The following is a 20,872-nucleotide window of genomic DNA, read 5'->3' as shown; positions in this document are numbered from 1 at the left end:
ACCTAATTCTGCGCCAGTCTCACATTCCAGCGGCCACAGCGGTCGGCAGTCGAACCAGCGACCTTCGGCCGAATTCACAAAGAAGAGGAGGAATTCACGAGGAGGAGGAGGAGTAGATTTTAATGAACAGAAAGGAGGAGAGGTCGGCCTGGAGAGCGTGTCTCTAGCCTGCTACTCCTCACTGGGGAAAGGGGAAGTGGGAAATACAGGGAAAGGTAGGTGGCGGGTGATTATGTTATGGTACAATGAGATACTATGTACACGTTGTCCAATATGCGGATGCGCACTGTAGACGCAATGCACGTAAGAGTAATCTTGTCCATACAAAAAGTAATATTGTCCCAAAAAGTTATTGCGCAAACACCATTTCGCACTGACTGCACGTCTCACAGCTTCTAGAGGCGATCGTCTAGACCAGTCTCACTTAAAAAGTTCAAAAGTGATTTTATGGCACGTTGGGCACAGTGAACACTCCTCCACGCGCCCAAAAGCTTTTCACGAAGCTTTTCGTTTTCTTTGGGAGCTGCTTGTCATTGGCCGCCCCCTTCGCAAATATTTAGTATGTATAAAATCGCGATTGACTGTAGGCCTGTACATCTGCAGCGTAAAAAAACGAAACAAAAAGAAACAAGAAAACAAATTGCGTGTATGACCACAGCCCTGATGTCGACCATCAAGAACACAGTTTCTATGCAATGCATGCTGAGCCTATTTGCATCAATACCACCGGTTTTGTTTCACCTGTGCGTACCATGATCATAAGTTTCTTTTTTTTCGTCTTTCTCGCCCCCCCCCCTCGTTTCTTTCCCTCCGCAGGTGGCCAGGCCACAGGTGGCACGTGTGGCCCAGGTTGACCTTCCTTGGTTGAGGGGCTGAAGGTCAGGACTCGATCTCGTGAACCCACCTAAGTGTTCCGTGTGTTCTCCTCCTAAGGCCTTTCTCACTGCGATTCCATTCCCTATGCACAGTGATAAGTAGACGCTTGCACATACACCAGCAGAATTCTCTGTATTTCATTAAAGATCTGTCTGTCTCTGTTTCCCTCTCTCTCTCTCTATGTATGTCTCCCCCTGTCTGTCTGTCTGTCTGTCTGTCTGTCTGTCTGTCTGTCTGTCTGTCTGTCTGTCTGTCTGTCTGTCTGTCTGTCTGTCTGTCTGTCTGTCTGTCTGTCTGTCTGTCTGTCTGTCTGTCTGTCTGTCTGTCTGTCTGTCAACGCTCATCGGCCTTTTCGTACGACAACTATTGCCGACGTCATCAGTCTGTCTTGCCGCATTTTTTCCTCTCAGCGCGTGCGTGAAAAGAGAAGTTGAACCCAGTGCGGACGACGTCGCGTGACCGCACGTTGTTTGAGCAGAATCGCCCCCGCGGCTGCGATCAATGCTGGCCGCGGTGCAGGCCGTGGTGGACCCGCGCTGCCACTTCTCGAAGGCCTGTGCCTCGACGCTGGCGCGCAATAACGCCAGAGCTGACGCCGCGGGGCTGGCGTCGTTGCACGCTTCACCGGTCGGGGCGCAAATTGAATCTCGGACTCGGCTATCGATGACGTCGCTGGCTGCTTTCCCGTTTTCTCTCTTTTTTTCTGTCTCTGTCTGTGTGTTGACTCTCTTTGTAATGCAGGTCTGGACTGATCTGGTTTGGTTTGGCTTGGCTTTGTTTGGTCTTGTCTGTGTATGCTCTGGTTTAGTGTGGTCTTGTCTGGACTTGCAATGTCTTGTTGCGTCTTGTCATGTCTGTCTCTCTCTGTCTGTCTGCCTCTCTCTCTCCCTGTCTCTCTCTCTCCCTCTCTCTCTGTCTGTATGTCTGTCTGTCTCTTTCTCCCTGTCTCTCCCCCTCTCTCTCTGTCTGTCTGTCTGGGATTGTCTACTTGCGTTACGTTCGCTATTGAGCCGAAGACGAACAAAAAAATCAATGGTAAAAAACACTCGAAAAGGAAAACATTCAGGCAGAACCCATCCTTTCGGGAAGGTTTATCGTCGTTAATGCGATCAGCATTCAAGTGGTGGTGCACAAGTAATTTGGTGGTGTGAGATAACGTATCGCCATTGTTTTTCTTATCACGAGCTCAGGTTTAAAGGTCAGTAGAGAGAACTGGAAGAACCACCGCCGAAACCAGCCATGTATAAGCCGTCAACTGCAGCTGGGCTCCTCTATCGCGCTTTCCTCCGGACACGCTGCGCCATCCAGCGGCGCGCGCGCGAAGCTTCCCTCCTGTTGCGCGTTGCCTCCGAGATTGCAGCGGTGGTGCCGAGCCGGTGTATGCTTATTGAATTAATCAATAAATTAATCTTGCGTTGCCCAGCTCGTGATTCGAACGACAGTCCCCAAGCTCTCTAACCGGATGCCCTATCGACCACACCAAAGACGTAGGTTTGTAGTGGGTCAACAATTCTCGCCTTTTCCGAACGCCTTCGCTCGCACGAACTCGCGCCTTGACACGACTGAAACACTCATTGATGCTTACAAACGCACAAGCGCTTCGCAACGCTTATAGAAACAAAAAAATTTCGACTCGTAAATGTATGCTAGTCGAATATGCCTTCATCACGTGGGAGAGAGGAAACCTTAATTACTTTGTTTAGCGCAAAACAACGGACGCAAGAAAGACGACAGGACAAGGTCCTGGCCCTGCAGGAAGAGAAAACCTTAAAAGGCTTTAGTTTCGATTTCCGATCACTAAGAAGCATGGCGCGCCATCTGGTCGGGGGAAAAAAACCTCAGTGACCACATTTCAAATTATAAGATATACAAGACGTATTTTTTTTTGGGGAGGGGTGGGGGGAGGATTATACGATTTTTTTTTTAAATGGCTTGTTGCAGCCCATTTCTAGTTCTTGAGATGTATTGCTCGAAGAGGCGCACGCTACTTGAAAGGAAAATCAAAATGTGTGGTCGGATATGGTGCGCGAAATTTCACTAAAGCTCTGAACTAATTATTTTACGGCGCATAGTGTACTTGAATTGTAACCGGTGAGTTTGCAAGCTTTCCACTACTTGTGCGAAGACACCAACGGCCCGAATGCGCGAAGATACTTCGAAATTGTTTACGTCACACTGACATATCGGTGCTGGGGTTTCGGTGCGAAATAAAAGAAGGAAAAAAATACTTTGAAGGCCGGTATTTATTTCCTCTTCTAATAATCGGCATCTTAGCGCGAAATTGACGGAATTACAGTTTTTGACAGGATACTTATTTAGAGCTTCTCCTTAGCGTTCTTTTGAGCAGGAAGCAAACGAGATGGCAGAGTCTCACTGCCAGAGTAAGCTGCTTACGCAGTAAATAATTTCGCTGGAACAGGTATCGCTAAAATCTACTTTTTCTTGCTTTACTCTTTTTTCTGACTGCCTTATTCTAAAGGCCTGCCAAATTTCGATGGGATTCGTTAGCGGATGAAGGCAGGCATTTCCGTGTGCACGTTAGGCAGAGGCTTATATCCCGTCAGTGATGCAGCGCTCGTGCCAAAAATAAGTCAAAAAAGGAAATGTACCCTTAACCTCGAGCGATTTGTCAGCATTCTCCCGCTCTCTATGCGGGGCGACCATATTTAAGCTTTCCGGAATTAAAAGAAAATCGCTTGTTGCAGGTAACATAGTCCTTGATCTGGATTATTCAGAAAGATGGACATGCACGAGAAATTGAAACTCCATGTCAACCTAATTAATAAAAGTGTGCAAATTAACTTCTTAGTTAATTACTTTACGGCGCATATTGCATGCAATTTACGAATTGCAGCCGGTGAGTTTGCAAGACTTATCTATACTTGGAATTAATTTTCCAGGGTGACGCCAGTTTGGAGATGTGCGCCATCAAACTCGCCGTAAAAAATTCACTGTTGTCGCGCTTACATTTTTAACAAAACGCTTTTTTTTTAATTCAGTGTAGCACAAAAGTAACTGGAACGCCCACGTGTTTAGTTGCACACTTTGGGAAATAATTTCTCGAAAGTGGCGTCATCCTGGCGATTCAAGTGGATACGCCTTGCAAACTCACCGGCTACAATACGCAACGCGTACAGTAAAGTAATTAATTAAGAAGCTAATTAGAGAATGTTTGTTAATTAGATGAATATGTGTTTCTCCTTCTCGTGCTGGTAACGTCCGCCTTTTCGAATAATCCAGCTCAAGGACAAGAATTGTCCTAACTGCCTCAGGCCATTTTTTGTTAACATTTCGGAAAACTTTAGGAATGATCCCCCCCCCCCCCCTTCGTATAACAGAGTGCGCATGGTTCCAGTAACTGATCAACGGGCGCTTGCTCGACAAAGTGCATCGTAATTACTCTTCGCGACATCTTCGCGTCTCTCTATAGCGACGTTAACCTGGACCTTTAATTGTGTCTTTACTAAGCGAAGAAACATGGGAAAGAGTGCTTTTCTCTAAATTAATTACCGTGTGCGCTACTTGGCAAAATGTAAGAAACATAGAAAAGATATAAAGACAACTGGAAACATGAAATCAGCATGTGAACTACTGGCGGGAACTCGTGTTTGAGTGCCTTTGCGTCGTTGTGGCTTTGTTATCCCAGGAGTGTTCATCTATTTAGTGCACGTTGGAGAGCAGAGGAGTATCCGGCGTCTCTCCGAGGCGCCAAAATCGCCTTACATATATAATAAAAAAAGAACACGAGCATGCACATGCACTGACGCAAGTCACAAAAAAAAAAACGCATGTATAGTGCCACCACGGGCAGCACTGCCGGGAGCACGGTCTGATCATTTGGGAGAGTCGTATAATTAAATAGGAAGGCTTCCACAGAGCCCTTTTCAACTGTATATGTATGCGGCATCCAAACTTAAAAATAGACCTACTTACCGAAAAAACACAATACGCAGCTGCCACTCGGACTTATCTGAAAACACACTGCCGCGGCATGAAGGCCGGCCTCGTTACATACAGTTTCTCATTTTATTGCGATATCAAATAGCCACTCCAGGCGCATTTCTTCTTTCGGCGTCGCCGTGATGTTACGCATACATACTAAGAGCGATAACATCATCGCCGCGTGTCATATGCTTTATGCGCGAGTGAAAGCGCGCGAGGGTGAGCCGACGCTGGCGCCTCAATATCGCGCGCGCGAAGGAGGAAAGGAGGGAGGAAGCGCGCAGTCTTGCGTCGCGCGCAAGTCACCGCGCGGAGGGGAATAGGGCGTTCTACTCCGGCAGCCGCTGCGTATGCCGCGGACGCCTGGGCCCTGTCTTGAAAGAGAGAGAGAGAGAGAGAGAAAGGCAAAGGAAAGACAGGGAGGTTAACCAGAGATTATCTCCGGTTGGCTACCCTGTACTGGGGGAGGGGCAAGGGGATGCGTCGGTGAGAGAGAGAAGGTCAAAAAATTTTAAAAAAGGTTTAAAAATATCTGCGATGAGTACAGACTCTAGGCGCACCAAAGGCTAATGGCTTTGTGTGCGCTCTGTTCTCGTCGCTTAGGTCTCGTTGAAGGGGGTCAATTCGCTCGCTGCTGCTGCCGCGCTTTCTCCCTGCGACGTTTTAGCAGCGAGTGTGCGCGGTCATCGAGTAAGAGGTGCTCATGTTTTCTTGTGCGTGCGTGGCGCCATGTTTGTTAATTTAGTTAGTAAGCGCATGTTTACAAGTATATACGGCCGATAAAACTACTAACCTTATTTCCTATAGTTGCCTACTAATTTGCACTCGCAATCGATGCTTCGCCTTTCGGGCGAAACTTCAACTTTTCTTTCTTTTTTTCTTTCTTTCTTTCTTTCTTTCAGGGCGCTCAGAACTGCTTTTTTCATATATATTTAGTGCCCCCCCCCCCACCTTCCTGCCTCTGTTCATCCGTTATTTCTAGATGCGTGCAAAGCAATGAGACACGGCGGGCTTAGATAGAGACGCGCGTGGAACGGAGCCAAAAACGCTACGGGGGCGCCCCCCACCCCCCTATGTCCTGGACGCGCGCGTACGCGTCACCCTCGCCGCTCACGAATGAAACCGATATAAAAGCGACGACGTGCGCGAGATGACAGGCGGGAATGCGCGCGCTCTCTCCCTTGTCAACCCGCTAAGGAAAGCTCGCGCCGGGCTCGTATAGGAATTCCGAGATTGAGACGGCGACGCTAAAGAAGCGATAAACAAAATAAAAAAAGCCCAGGAACAAAAAGCGAATCTCGTCGGCAGGACCTTTCTCGCAGTTAGCGGCTAAATCCAGGAAGCGCGGAATGCGCCTCCGGTGCCGTGGTAAAGCGATGCCGGAAAAGGGATTCTAATATAGCTGAGGACGATGGTGCCACTCCGAGCAGTGTTAATATAGTCACCATCGTGTTCGTTATAGTCATCACCAGCAGCATGTTGCATGTGCACTGCCGGGAGGAGGTCCTCTCCCAGTGATCTCCAGTTGCTGTTGTCTGGCGTCAGCCGACTCCAATTATGCGTGAATGACTGAATGCTGTGAATTTCGATCGCCAAGGGCATTTATTTTCTAGACTGACTGAGTTGATTGCTTGATTTGATTGTTTGACCTGTAGTTGCTGACCTCACTGACTAATTGATTGGCCCAAAGTGGCTGACCTGGCTGATTGACCTGGACTGATTGACCGACATGAACTGACTGACTTATATAGTGGCTGACTTGAATGACTTACTCATTCAGCTGATTGATTGACCTGAAGTGACTGATATGACCTAAACTGATTAACCGACGTTTAACTGATTGACCTAAGGTCGCTGACCTGACTGAATGAATGTCTGACCTGAACCTATTGACTGACCTGACAAGACCTGGACTGACTGACCGTCTTGAACTGTCTCACATATAGTGGCTGACCTAAATGACTTACTCACGCACGTTACCCGAATGATTGAACAGAAGTGACTGGCCTCACTGACCGAGTGAATGAGTGAGCTCAAGGTCCCAAGGCAATACACGTGGTCTGTGGAGAAACGCCGTAGGGAGGGTGGGGGACAGGTTTGACCACCAGGGGCGGGGTCTTTAACGCGTTCCCAAATCGCGGTGCACTAGCGATTCTTTGAGTCGCAAAGAGAAAAAAATATCTACGCCGACATTTTGCACTGCTTTTTGTTTGTCGAGGGTAGGTAAAATCATGTAAAGACAAGACGCAACGACTGTGTGACGAGACTGTGACATTTGGCAGTTATTTGACAGCTGTCTGATGACGAGTATTTGACAACGGGACTACAATTATTTATCATACACCTCATAAGTAAAGCTAAGTGTAGTTATTTAGAAGAAGACGTGCATACCTGAGGCATACACGCTAAAGGATAGCACGTATGTCATCTTCCACTGAATTTCACTTCCCTTTAATGTGGACACGAAGATAGTCGAAAATTTAGCCTTTATATTTAAATAATTATACTGTTAGATAGAAAAGTCAGTTTTCTCCGTGCTTTAATTAGATTTCTCACAGCAACCCTTCTGCGGCCGTGATTGAAAATTGGCACCCTCGTATTTCCTACATTTCCTACAACACAAAGCTTAGGAGATTGGTATGGGTTCACAGTTTCAGAGGTTAGGCGTAGGAAACACGGACACGACAGGAACGAAAAGGACATCACCAACGCCCTCTATCAGCGGAAACGTTGACTTTTTCGTAAAAGATCACCATTATACAAAAAATCTAGCAAGTCATGGCACAAAACGCTCCACTTTTCTCTAGATGTCTTTAAGTGATTACGATGATAACTTTCTTAAAATATGGTCTTTTTTGCGTGTGCGTATTTATGTCTTCCCAACCGTCTTTTAAACTATAGCTTTAAATTATGCCACCTGCAGTGGTGGGTATAAGACTGTCGGATCGAGTGCCAAAAGGAAAAAACAACCCCCCGATTTTCTAAGGCAGCGTCACATCTCGAGGTTGTGCTTTGTCTGGAAAAGCACTTATGATGCAACTAGAGGGCTCAATAATACTCTCTTCGGTGCGTTTTTAGAAGTGGAGACGTCTGAAGCTACATGTATCCTCCTGGGACAGAAATGGGGCAAAACATTGAACTTAGCCAAAGTCCTTTGGAAAGCAGCGCTTCGGTCCGGGCTTCTCGCTTGGTCATCGTTTACTGGAAACAAAACAAAAATCTGACGAAGACAGGCATAAAGAAGTTGTCTTTTCTATGCCTCTCTTCGTCAGGTTTCCGCGCTGTTTTTTCCCGTAAGGATCCCTTGAGGAACTTCACCAGAACAATTAACCGGCTACTTGGGTCACCTAAAAAGGTCACTAAGACTCCGAAAAGGAAAAGCTGTCGTTTGCGTCACTGAAAATTCGCCAGATTTAGCGAGTTTCTCAGTAGGTTACCAACACTGTCGCACAGAGACGGAAAAAGAGTGACACACACACACACACACACACACACACACACACACACACACACACACACACACACACACACACACACACACAGTAGCTGCGCATGTTCAAGGGTAAGATACCGTCAACCCGTCAATCATACGGATGCGTGTTCGCTCCAGACAGATAACGGTTAGGGCATGGCGACATTCCATTGTGAAAAACAATAGGAGGCTGGCTTATGCATGTGATGATAGCGCCAACGTAGGACGCGACCTTTAAAAAATATAAATTATGGGGTTTTACGTGCCAAAACCACTTTCCGATTATGAGGCACGCCGTAGTGAGGGACTCCGGAAATTTCGACCACCTGGGGTTCTTTAACGTGCACCTAAATCTAAGTACACGGGTGTTTCCGCCCCCATCGAAATGCGGCCGCCGTGGCCGGGATTCGATCCCACGACCTCGTGCTCAGCAGCCTAACACCATAGCCACTGAGCAACCACGGCGGGTAGGACACGACCTGGTCAACGTAAACTGAGTTGAAAGCATAAGAGAGGGTGACTTTAGTGCGCTTGCGTGGTACCTCCACGAAGTTGCACTCGGACGCGTTAAGCTGCATGAGCCACTGAATGCATTGTTTTAGCGTTTTACTTGCCAAAACCACGACCTGATTATGAGGCACGCCGTAGTGGGGGACTCCGGAATAATTTGGGCCCAGCTGGGGTTCTTTAACGTGCGCCTAAATCTAAGCCCACGGTTGTTTTTCCATTTCGCCCCCCATTGAAATGCGGCCGCCGTGGCCGGGATTCGACACCGCGACCTCGTGCTTAGCAGACTAGCACCGTAGCCACTAAGGAACCACTGAGCCACTGAGCAAGTCAGTCTTCTATAATTGTTAGTTCACTATGCCTCTAAGCCATTAATTGATCGTTAAGAAGGGGGAACGAGGCGGTAAAGGATGCACTCGTGTGGCGAAAATACAGATGGTTGATGCGATACTCGAGAAAAGATTATTTATGAAGTCTAAAAACAGCAGTGGGCCGAGAACCGGCCCTCGCGGCACATGTACCGGGTTTACGCTGATATAGTACGCTTCCGTCATATAACACGCAACTTCTTGTGTCCCTCTTGCGCCTCTTTCTTTTTTTTTTTTTTTATCCCAGCCTTTCAAACCACAACTCCGCGGATTCTGAGGCAGTACAGAAATTCGTAGGGGGGATGATCATGTCCTCCGAGATCAGGCGGCGCATATCGTGCATGGGTGCAAGCATTGGAATATACCGAGAGCTATAACGAAGCTCAACACATGACAGCGCGTTATATGCACAGCGCTGATGGCGTTGGGCTCCGTGCCAGAGGATGAATGGCCGGGTGACAAAGGAATGTGGAGCAGTCGCGAGAAAAGTGAACGAAATGCTTGTGAAGGGGGCAGCTCTGCGGCCGAGGGGTCATTGAACCGACCGCGCAAAGCGACTCGAGTTTTGCCCCCTTGAAGCATGCCACGCTTTTCTCAAAAGGACGAAACGAATAGGCTGGGAAAGAGAACAGAAAACAAGTCTAGTCTTTTCTATCTTGTTCTTTTCTTTCTTTTTTCTCTTTCTTTGGGACCTACATCTGCACAAGAGTACCCTTCTCTTTCGAATGGACGAATAATATCCGTGTCTAACTTCCTCTCCTAAAGTTCTTTTCTCGAGATTTCTTGAATAAAGATATCTCGAAGCTGCTTTCCGCCGAAGAGCGCTGGCGTCGTCTCGTGCCCAAGTTCGATTTCTTTCTTTCTTTCTTTCTTTCTTTCTTTCTTTCTTTCTTTCTTTCTTTCTTTCTTTCTTTCTTTCTTTCTTTCTTTCTCTAGTCAGTGTTTAATGCATTCGCCGGAAATGCCCCGCCGCTCATCAGTGATTCGCCGGCGATTCCGTCTAAGAGGTCCTTTTCTTCTTCTTCTTTTTTTTTTTGTTCTTCCAAAATGTCTGTCTTCGTAGGATTTGTTGTTTGCGCGGTGTTTGTTGTTCAGCTCCCCCGTTACGATTGCTGCGTCTTGCTTCCAGCTAATGCATTTGAAAAGGAAAAAAAAAAGAAGGGGGCACGGCCGGGACCTAAATGTACGAAGGTAAAAAGCTAACGCAAATTAAGAATTAAGCGGTGCTCTAGAAGTTTGTTCCGGAGTATCACGGGCACAACGCGCCAGTAATACAGGCTATACAGTATAATACACTGCGTCTTTGCGACCCTACATGTTCCGGAGTGGCGCGCACGCATCGTAAACAGCTTCCGGTTTTAAATTGACGAATGCGGTAGCCGCTTATCGACCCGTAGCCCGACTATAACGCGGCTGCGCCAGACAGGCCTTAGGTTACGTGGTCAATAACCAAACTTCCTTAATGGTTACAATGAAAGCATGCCATAAGCAGCGTTAGGGAGCAGCGTCAGGGAAAACTTTACCCCAGGATGTTCCTATCTAAGTACATGGCAACGGAGAAGTCGTTTAGCTCGGCTTACAACGCAGTTAAATTCGACGAGGTTTACGGCATTTAAAAGCGAAAAAAAAAGTTTAAGTATAGTGACTGAAAGGAGTAGATTTTCTTTGTTTACGCCGTCAATTTCTCTTTAATTCTTTTTCTTTCGAATATCGCGAAACTTGAGAAATTTCGAGCACAGAGTTTACAACGCTGACACTCAGCAGTAGTATTATAAAAAAAATATCGAAATTCTGTAAACGACACCTGATGAAACGTCTAAAGCGAGCGAAATTGACGTATTTTACACCACTCTGTACTACGTACACCATGGCTTTGTGAGTAGGACTTTCGCAAAACCACTCTAAACATTGCAGCAATATTATGTAAGCTGTAAACTAATATATCCATATTTGTACGCTTTGTATGCTGTAACTGCTGCAGCTTACAGAACTATATTTGTTTTTGGTACATAGTTATTGATTGATAAACAACATGCTATTTTTTTCTTCAGGTTGCCCATTGGCGGCAGTTTTTGTAGCATACTCGATTCCTTAAGTCAACATTTTGCTTGCAACAGTCGACAGAATTCAGTATTTTTTTGCTTTTAAATGCAACAAATTTAATTCAAGATGGCTCAGTCATTGTCTAAAGCTAGCATTTCTGTATTGCACATGCATTTGAATAGACAAATCGGATTTGGCCAGTATAGTTGGGCTTCAATTTAGGAACTGCGTTTGCCTGTGTCCGCCTCTTCGTTCGGTTACGCCGGCGACGGTGTCCTCAGACCACTTTCCAAACCGTAGCTAAACAATCGCCAGATGTCGGAGAAAAAAACAAAAACAAATCCGAGTACACCTGAGCACTTCTTATGTGTTGTGAATGCGAAAGCATTAAATATCCAATTGAAATCCCCTTAGCGGTCATTCGAGTTTTGCGCTGCGAGTAATATACCACAGCGGTATGTGCTGCCCGAGCCAGCTCGCAGCAGCAGCAGCAGCCTGCAGTATCAACGCCGCATGTTATTAGAGGTGGGCGAATATTCGAAACTTTCGAAAAACGAATCGAATATAGGGGTGTGCGAATATTCGAAACTTTCGAATAACGAATCGAATATAGGGATGTACTAATATTCGAAACTTTCGAAAAACGACTCGAATAGTGTCTTTTTCAATTCAGTCTTCGAATCGAATAGTCGCTATTCGTGAACGTGATTACTTTTCGAATACTTTTCGAATATTAAAACGCCAACTGCAGCCGAATAAACATAAAATTGGAGAAACAGTACGGTAAATTTTCACCCAACCCAATTCAACCAATTTTCACCCCGTGGACACGCTATAGACATAAAACACGAGAACTTGCGTAGTGGAGCACGACATATCGCTTAGGTAGCCATACTTTATAAGCTGTCCAGCTATAGTTTGCGCTCTCTAAAGAACGCTGTACATGCGAAGAAACTGCTTGTTCAATTCTAATGCTCCATTTCTGCTTGTAAGAAACAACGCTCCATAGCGTACTATGTAATGGCAGAAACTTGCTAAACTTTAAGAGTACTAGGATACGAGCATCGTTTCATATTAATTGCGGTAACATCAGTTCATTATTCGCAAACTATCCGAAAAGTATTCTCTATTCGATTCCATTCGCTTCTGGCACTATTCGATTCGTATTCAGTTCGGTCTCAACAATCGCTATTCGCACACGCCTAGCCGCATACCACCGACGCCCTGCGCGACCAGAGACCCGAGAAAGCAGCAGCGACCACCAAAGCCGGCAGGCACGCGGAGTAGCTAAGCCCAGAGGGGGTGAGAGAGAGTGAGAGATACGGACCGCCTGCCGGTTTCCGAGAGCGACGGTGACGTGGCGTCGCGGCGACGCCCTCTCCCCTCACGCAGTACCTGGCGCGCTAATGAGGCAGCAGGTGTCCCCTTTCGCGTGCTCTGCTCCCCAGAGGCGCGCTTGTGACGTAGCGTCGCAGCCAATGGGATCTCCGTTGAGGCGGGCTTGTGACGTGGCGTCGCAGCCAATGGGAATTTACCTGCCGTTTCGCTGCTGCCGCCTCCAGGCGTAGTCAATATGCGGACGCATCAGAGGTGCGAGCTGTGCGTCGGCATGTTGTGAAGCGCAACAATGGTTCCCATAACATCAATTCCCATAGCACGTGGGAGCTGGCTGTCTTTTTTTCTTTACATTTCTTCTTCTGATACTTATCTTCCTAACATGGGGAAACAAAGACTCATAATGATACTAAAGAGAAAACATCGCTACACGCTCATTCAAAGCTCGGGTAAATTCACACGCGCACAAGGGCGTCCAACAAGTGCATCCTGTCCGGTGAAAGATCGTGCGCAGCATACGTAAGATGCAGTTTTTTTTTTTGTTAAAGCCGGGGCGGACCTGGCAGATTGCGAGTTTTCGTCATATCGATCGCATACTATAGATCTCTAAACGCCGCATAATACGAAGCTGCATGATCATGTCATGCGGAATAGCGTCGGTATTCTTAAACGCAAGAAAAACATGACGTGACGTATGACGTGATGCCGACGTCCTCGAAGAATTCGTTGAAGGTTGGCACGAGAAACTGCGTCACCACTGCAGTCTTAGAAGAGTGATCTATATTATCTAGGCACCTCTATCTCACATGCTCTTGGAGTGTGGGTCGACATACCCCAAGTTCATCAAGGAGGAGTGGGACTCGCTTTTGCGTAGCCCCGCTCTAGAAAAGCAAATCCTGGCCGTCCGGCGTGCCCGCGACCGGGCCGGTGGGCTAGACCTGCCGGTCCCGACGTGGGACTAGCCGGGTGCGCGACGAGTTCGCGTCCTCGCCGGACCTACAATAAAGTTTATTCACTCACCCACTCTAGGCACGGAGGTACGGTTGACAGTTCATTGTCCTCGGCTCAAAAAGGTACAACTCCAATTAAACCAGGCATGCGGTGACCGTGCAAATCGCTGTTGAAATGCGCGTCTCATGACGCTTACTATGGCTTCCGTCGCCTCGGATTCGATTCAAATCGTCAATGTCGCAGACGTCGCAAACAAAGAGAGCACCTATGTTGTGTGGCTAAATTAAACAATGCAATAAAATAGCGTTTTATTTCCATCAAAATATAAACGAGGATGTGATGCATAAGCAGCCTGACCGAAGCGCTATATGCAATCGGTGATTATTGCATCACCATGCTGGCCATAGAATTTCGTACAATAATTACATTGTAGGAAACTCTATGATGCTGGCGACACTGCTGTCACGTGTCGGCTGTAGTCGACTGTAGTCGCATGAAAACGCTTGTTGGCTAGATCGAAACAAAATATCAACTTACAATGCGTAGATGAACACATGTTCAGAGGCACATGTGGATCAAAGGATGCAAGAATAACATTAGGATTCATTATTGCTCGTGTGGAAATAATTTAGTTAAACCGAGCAAATACTCTTAATGTTTCGTTTTACAGTTGTTAAACTTTCAACTCCAGTACTGCTGGGTTCAATCAAAAGAAAATGTGGCGTACGTAACACTTTCACAATATTTGACGTAAATTGAACGTTACGTTGTCGTTCAATCGCGTAGTCCGGTCCCGCGCATTCTCACAGTGTGATAACGGGCACTTCGTATCTTTCGCGAGGTTGTCAGTTAGTGGATAACATTGACCCACCTGTCGCTCTAAAGAATCACTGCTCGAACAGTTCGGTACGCCAAGTGATTAAATACGACGGCCTTTATGGTCTTGTTCGAAGTGCTTAAAGTTCAATTCTTTTTTCTTGACCGGTTAAAGAGAAACGAGTTAGTCGCTTCACTGCGCAGCCTACCGTTCTAAATGAATTGTTGGTAGATTGTGCCATCATGTTTCTTGGTAAAATTGCTGTTCTTGTCTTGTATTTTTTGGTTATAAACGATATCCTGTAGCCTCTTATGCTATAGTTTATACGGAAATTACAGAACTTACTTGCAGACGAGCACACGAAAAGTGAACTCACGTTGGTGTTTCTGGGAGCTCCTTAAACAACCAGATCCCCAGGAAGGCATCCTGTTTCAAGTCTTGCGCAAAAGAGCCAAGGCGTGGCCACGTTTTTCTTCGAGCGTCGAAGCACAAGGGTGCAGTGGCGTACCAAATACGAAGAGGTGCTGGTGGTCGTCCTCAAAGTCGTAACAAACAGAGCACACAGAACACCAATGACACCTCACGCACAGGAAACGTGTCTCCACCGAAAACCACCACGGCTAAGTCGGAGTAGGCCATCCTTGTTTTGTTGTTGTTGTTGTTGTTGTCGTTTTCGTATTCTGACGAAATCCCGTGTAATGAACGTTGGCGCACAGGCAACTCGGCCCAGGCCGTTTCGCTTCCGTAAGTTCGCCCCGAGAAGCGAAGTATAAAACTGCGTAGCGATTATCCTTTCCTCTGTGATGTTGAGAAGACTCCGACGTGATCGCCACGCCAAGAGCTTAACGGAAAAACACACACAAAAAAAAAAAACAAGAAGTCGCGTTCCGCGCACGGTGACGTCACCACTTAAGGAGACAATCCCGATCCGTGACCCAATCAGCGGTTCTAATTGGGAGGACGCAGCAGGCGACCGTCGACGTTCCCGTTCGCCGCGTCGTCTGCTACGGATCGGAACGGTTGGAGGGGTCGTCTGCTAGACGGAGAGGGGTGATGGGGTCCGTGGGGGGGAAGGGGCGTCCAAAATAAAAGCAGTTGCCACGGAAACGGAGACGACGCTAGCGCTCCCATTGGCCAGGACGTAGAGACCGCAGGGGTGACGGCGGCGGTACGTTCGTGTGCCGTAAATAAAAAGCAGCGCCGTTTTTCCCAGCGTTGGGGCCCCGCGTCGAGCACGGCGTCGCGGGCATGGGGCCAACGTTGCCGAAACGCCCGGCTCGCCGGCCGTAGGTGCGTTTAAAAATAAGATTGTCCCCCCGGAATGAAGCGTGCGACAAAGATTAAAAGCAGCGCCCTCACGTATTTCCCTTCTTACTCTTTTGCCGGTTCGGGCCTCGCCGACACCCGACCCTTGAAGGAAGAAAGGGAAAAAATAGCGTTGGCGGTTCGGTGGTTCGTCGCGTCTCCTTGTTCTGGCTTAGGTATTTTCTGTGAGCGCTTTCTGGGAGGAATACGCCGAATAAACACGCTGGGTGTAGTAAGGTCGTTAGTGCCTCGTGTTTGTGGGAGGCTGACGTGCTTCAACGAGGAAACAGCTGCCACGGGGCAAAACGGGCGGAAGTCCCAGTTCGAAGAACCCTTTGCTGTACTTCTGCGGGCTATAGAAAAGCAGAAGTCGCGTGTTTGTAGCCCTGCGGATATGTTCTCTATGTCTAGTGTTATAATCTCGCTTCACGACAGTAGCTGTTGTGGACTCTTACCCCTCATTCAATATATTTTAACAACCACTTATATCGTAAGCAAAGAAAACAATATTATATGAAATATAACATTCGTCGCTCCAATATTTGTCGTAAGGTACAGCACATAACTACGAATGCAACGTGCACTTTATCAGTCTAGATGACTAGTCATTTGAACTTTAGTCGCTTCAAAACAACATAAAATATATATTTTCCTTTACGGTGAAATTAATACTCTGTCATTGTTTCTTTTCTTTTTTTTCTGGGCATCGTGTGCAGTTGTATATAGGTGTACGTTAACGCAAAATGTTATGTACGAGCTAAATTAGTTATGCATAGTCGCTACTAACGGTGATCGCATGTCATCACGTGCCAGTATTGTACTTCTGGAACCATCCGACCAAGAATTCTCCCTCGACCCCCGTATGTTTCATCGACACCGTAAACGTCTTCGCCAAAGATGGCTTCTCCACAGCACGCGGCGGTGTGAGGAGAAGACCGCTTTGATCTCTTGTTTAGCATTGCAAGCGCGATATCCAGAGTATCGCAACCGAGAATGTTTCCACCGCAAAAGGGCGCTCCACTGCCGGGAACGAACCGGCAGACCTTTCGTATGCTGAGCTTGTCGTGCCAGCAAAAGATAGAAAATTTGCGTGCTTTAAAGGAGTATACTAACATGACATTTCCGACTTGTCGTTTCTTTTTTCGATTTCATAAACGTCCGAGCCTTCTAAACTCTAGAAAAAGAAAAGGATACTGACAATTGTCAGGGCCCCCCGGATAATTAACTACAATGCTTGTTTATACAAAACCAAATTCGGTTTCGGTACCGAGGAGGTGGATTCGTCATGACCTCTGAGACAACAGTGGCTATTGCTGCAATCGCTGCGGCAGCCCTGTGCAAGCTAAACCGGAGGAAACTCGCGCAGAATTCTTCTTTATTAATTCGATTAGCATGATTAGAATGCTTCACGCACATTCCCGGATGTTTTTCTTATGTTCTTGTTGAAACGTATTTATTAAAGCTCGTTCTCCTCCCCTGTAACCGTCCCCCCAACTTGGGACACCTCAACGAACCTTTATGGAGAGTTTGGCGGCGCATATCTACAAACTGGCGTCATTCTGGAAATTCATTCCAAGTGGATGCGCCTTGTGAACTCACCGGCTACAATTCGTAAATTGCAGTATGTGCCGTAAAATAATTCATGCAAAAGATAATTAGTGGATTGTTGTTAATTAGTTTAATATGTATTTCGATTTCTCATGCAAGTCATATCCGCTTCATCGAATAATGCAGCTCAAGGAGTAGATAATATTGTTATCTGCAGCAAGCTACCTTTAAGAATTCTGTAAAACTTAAATATGATAACTATATATATATATATATATATATATATATAGTCGCGGTACAACGCGGACAGAAGACAAGGAGACGTTCAAGAACAACAGGACAAGCTATTCAAAAACAAACGGAACCGAGACACGTCTTCTTCGTCCTCTCCAGAATCTCAGCCATCCACTAGACGGAGTCCGTTATTCCCCCCATCGTCGTTGTCTTCTAAGTAGAATATACGCGTCAATATATTCATTCATTTCTTTGCAGAAGATGTTCTCAAAAATTGCCAAGTCTTTGGTTCCGTTAGAAATGCGATGCATCGACCTTCTTCACAGATCAATAAACAATTAAGTGCGCCCGAGTGGACACAGAAATGGTTTCGAGCTCTTTTATCTAAATATGTCGGAACGGAGAAATCGTTTGTTTCGGCAACCACTGCAGTAGATTTGATTAGGTTTGGTGCATTTAGAAGAAAATGCTATCGTCTATTGACTGTAGCAAGCAGACTTGTTTTCTTTTAGGGGGGGGGGGGGGGCGTTAATTCTTTTAGAAAATTTATTTAGAATTGTGAAATTCAAAAAATGATTATCAGGTTAGCAACTTTGTAACTCAGCAACGAAAAACGATATCACGTGTATGTAAACTGCACCTAATATTACATGTAAAGCGGACAAAATTGATGTATTATACACTGCGCTGAAGTACATACTACTAATACATAAGTAGAACTTTTGCTAAACCATCGTAAACGTTGCAACAATTTCGCGTAAGCTGCAATTCATAGACCAGGTTTGTCCACTTTAGATTCTCTAACGGATGCAATTTACAGAATCATGATATCGCTTTTTGGCGCAGAGTTGCCGAATTGTAAACTTTGTGCTTCAGTCATTCTTGCTTCGAATTTGCGGGAATTTTTGATAAAAATTACAGACTCTGAATCGAAAATCTGCTTTCTGCAGTCCCTAGAATTTAACTTTCTCTCTCAGATTCAACAAAGTTAATTAAAATCGGTCCATCGGCTGTCTCCTAAAAGCATTGCCGCATTTTGCATGCATTTGAATATTGAAATCGAAGTTGGTCCCGAGCTCTTTAGAAAAAGCTCTATCTAGCTCATAGTCGACGTCAACCTAAGGATGCAGTGGCATATGCTCCGCTGCCAAACGCAAGAAAATTAGTATAGAAGCGCCAGCCAATTACGTCCGCTCATGTTCGTGACGTCACACCTTCTTTGACGTAACCAAGATGGCGGACGTCGGACTAGGATCGTAATTGAAGAGTCACTATATGCGGGACGCTGGCATCATTCCTGCCGCCGCCCACTCCCCACCCACATCGTCCGAGCTTTCAAAACGCGTGTCTCAGCTTTAACAGCGCTACTAGCGGAAACGCGGCCATATTGCTTAAAGCAAAGTAGCTGTGTTGGAAAGCCTGCTTACGTACTTTCGCATATCGTCTACTGCACCGTACAAGTCTACCTTCATGAAAGTCGAAACGTCCTGGCAATTTTTATGAGGAGATTACGACATAGTACAGGGCCAATTAGATAATATTTTAGGTAGAAACAACGAGCTTTCGTTTTCCACAGTAAAGTGCTAACTCGGGCGGGTGGGTGCATGTTGCATAAAAAGAAAAAGCGAGTGAAAGCGCGAGAGACGGGACATGAGAAGGAGACGGACGAAACGCCATCTAATGTTCCATTAGCCTAGCATTTGTATTAGTCGTGGCGTCATTTGGTGCGTACCAATCAAAGCACTTCTTGTGGCAACGGCTTCGTCTTTTGTCAGGCCCTGCTGGCGCATTCAGAAGAAACGGCCTATCTCAATGGTGACAGCAAAGCGGCGCCAATACTTTGTCCGTGATGAGAGAGAGAAACATTTATTTCATGAGATGAGGTAAAGCTGTGAGCGAACTCCAACTGACGCGGCTCTCAGAGGCTATGTCGGGGGCCAAGCGCTGGCTTCAGCTTACCAGGGCCCAAGTTCCAGCAGCGGCTTGTTGTGACGTCACTCATTTTTGACGGGGTCTGTAGAGACCTATAGTTAACCTATATCGGTAAAGATGGACTACAATGTATTCTAAAAGAGCCAAGGACTGAACTAGGCAAGTTTCAATATTTCTTTAGTTAGCCACAATGGCCTAAATACGAGAAAATAAATTGAAGTCCGTTACGTCACACTGGTGTGCCGGCGCTGTGGTTTCTGGCGCGAAATTTTAAAAGAGGCGAAGGTTTAACTTTCATTTTTTCTTTTTTTTTTGTTTAACTTTTTACCCAGACACCAACGAAAAGAGTTTTCAAAGCATACTTTATCACTCTAAACTGATCAATTGTTTCTCTTTAGTGTACCCTTATTATTCCTCTCCTGGGTACTTTTGAGATGCCAAAGGACAAACATTGCACCAAGCTGGCATAGTAATCTCCCACCTTAGGAATGCCGATTGAAAAGACCAGTATCACCGGAATTGGAGGCCTGGCTAGGAAAGAGGCAAAGATGGACAGATGGGTGTGTTTGACGGCGCGATTGTATAGCGTGGATAGCGTTGCAAATAAAATTAGTGAAAGCTAAAACTATGGAGCGCCCCACACCAAATCCCACTGGAAATTTCGGAAATTTTTTTCCAAGCACCGTCTAGAGAGCGCTTTACCGAAATACATTTTTTTTTTTTACGAAGTGGTTCGCTGCTAGGGGAGAAAGGAAGGATACCTCACCGTACGGTCAGGAGACGAGCTCTACACTTCCAATGCAAACCCTCCCTACCTTTGCCACAAGCAGCGTCAGCAAACGAGTCCTCCCTGCCTTCTCCCATATCAGAGCAGAGGGACTATTTTGCAGCATTTAAATATTATATGAATATATAGTTTTTCCCCCTCAAATTCTTACTTAAAGGGACACTAAAGTGAAACAATGAATCAGTTTAGACTAATAAAGCATTGTTCGAGAACCCTGCAGGCAGTCACTTCAATATAATAGTTTGATTATTAGATGAGAAAATGAAAGCCGAAGTATCAGTTTTTGAATTTCGCGCTGAAAACCCAACGCCGGTAAGTCAGTGTGACGTCAGGGTTTCTAAAGTGCGTTTTCGCATTTGGGCCGCGTTGGCCTAGCAAACGTTCCCGAAACTTGCCATGTTGAATATTTGGTACCTTTAGAACACAATGTAGTCAATCTGTGCCGCTATGTAATTAGGTAGGCCTAAGATGATGCCATGAAATGCGTGACGTCACAGCGATGAGGTGCGGGAACTTGAAGGAGGCGTCGCCACCGTCTTTCGTTCTTGCGCGTTTTCTGGCTTACCAAGCGTCTTACGGTGGTAAGAGTGGTGTTTTTGGTGTTGCAGAAAGGTAATTTGCTGATGGAGAAGAAATCATTTTTCTCTTTAGTGTCCCTTTAACTTTGAGGTTTCGAATACTAACCGAATATTACATATTACACTATTTGCATTCAGAGAACTATTAAGTACTTTAGAATATTTGAAGCTAACCAA

General features: G+C 46.2%; 1 protein-coding gene across 1 annotated transcript in view; it reads right to left on the bottom strand.

Moving 5' to 3' along the window:
* The window catches only part of Grip (Glutamate receptor interacting protein), a 154,060-nt gene extending 138,735 nt beyond the window's left edge, over positions 1–15,325 (bottom strand). The window contains exon 1 of the mRNA XM_075669332.1: positions 14,688–15,325. Within this exon, the coding sequence (XP_075525447.1) occupies positions 14,688–14,736 (49 nt within the window). The 5' untranslated portion in view covers positions 14,737–15,325. The remainder of the gene's footprint in view (positions 1–14,687) is intronic.
* Positions 15,326–20,872: the final 5,547 nt, after the last annotated feature.

This window comes from Dermacentor variabilis, chromosome 9 (assembly GCF_050947875.1).
Source record: "Dermacentor variabilis isolate Ectoservices chromosome 9, ASM5094787v1, whole genome shotgun sequence".
Lineage (NCBI taxonomy): Eukaryota > Metazoa > Arthropoda > Arachnida > Ixodida > Ixodidae > Dermacentor > Dermacentor variabilis.
The sequence above is the reverse complement of the archived record's forward strand: the minus strand, read 5'-3'. Positions and strand labels throughout refer to the sequence as shown.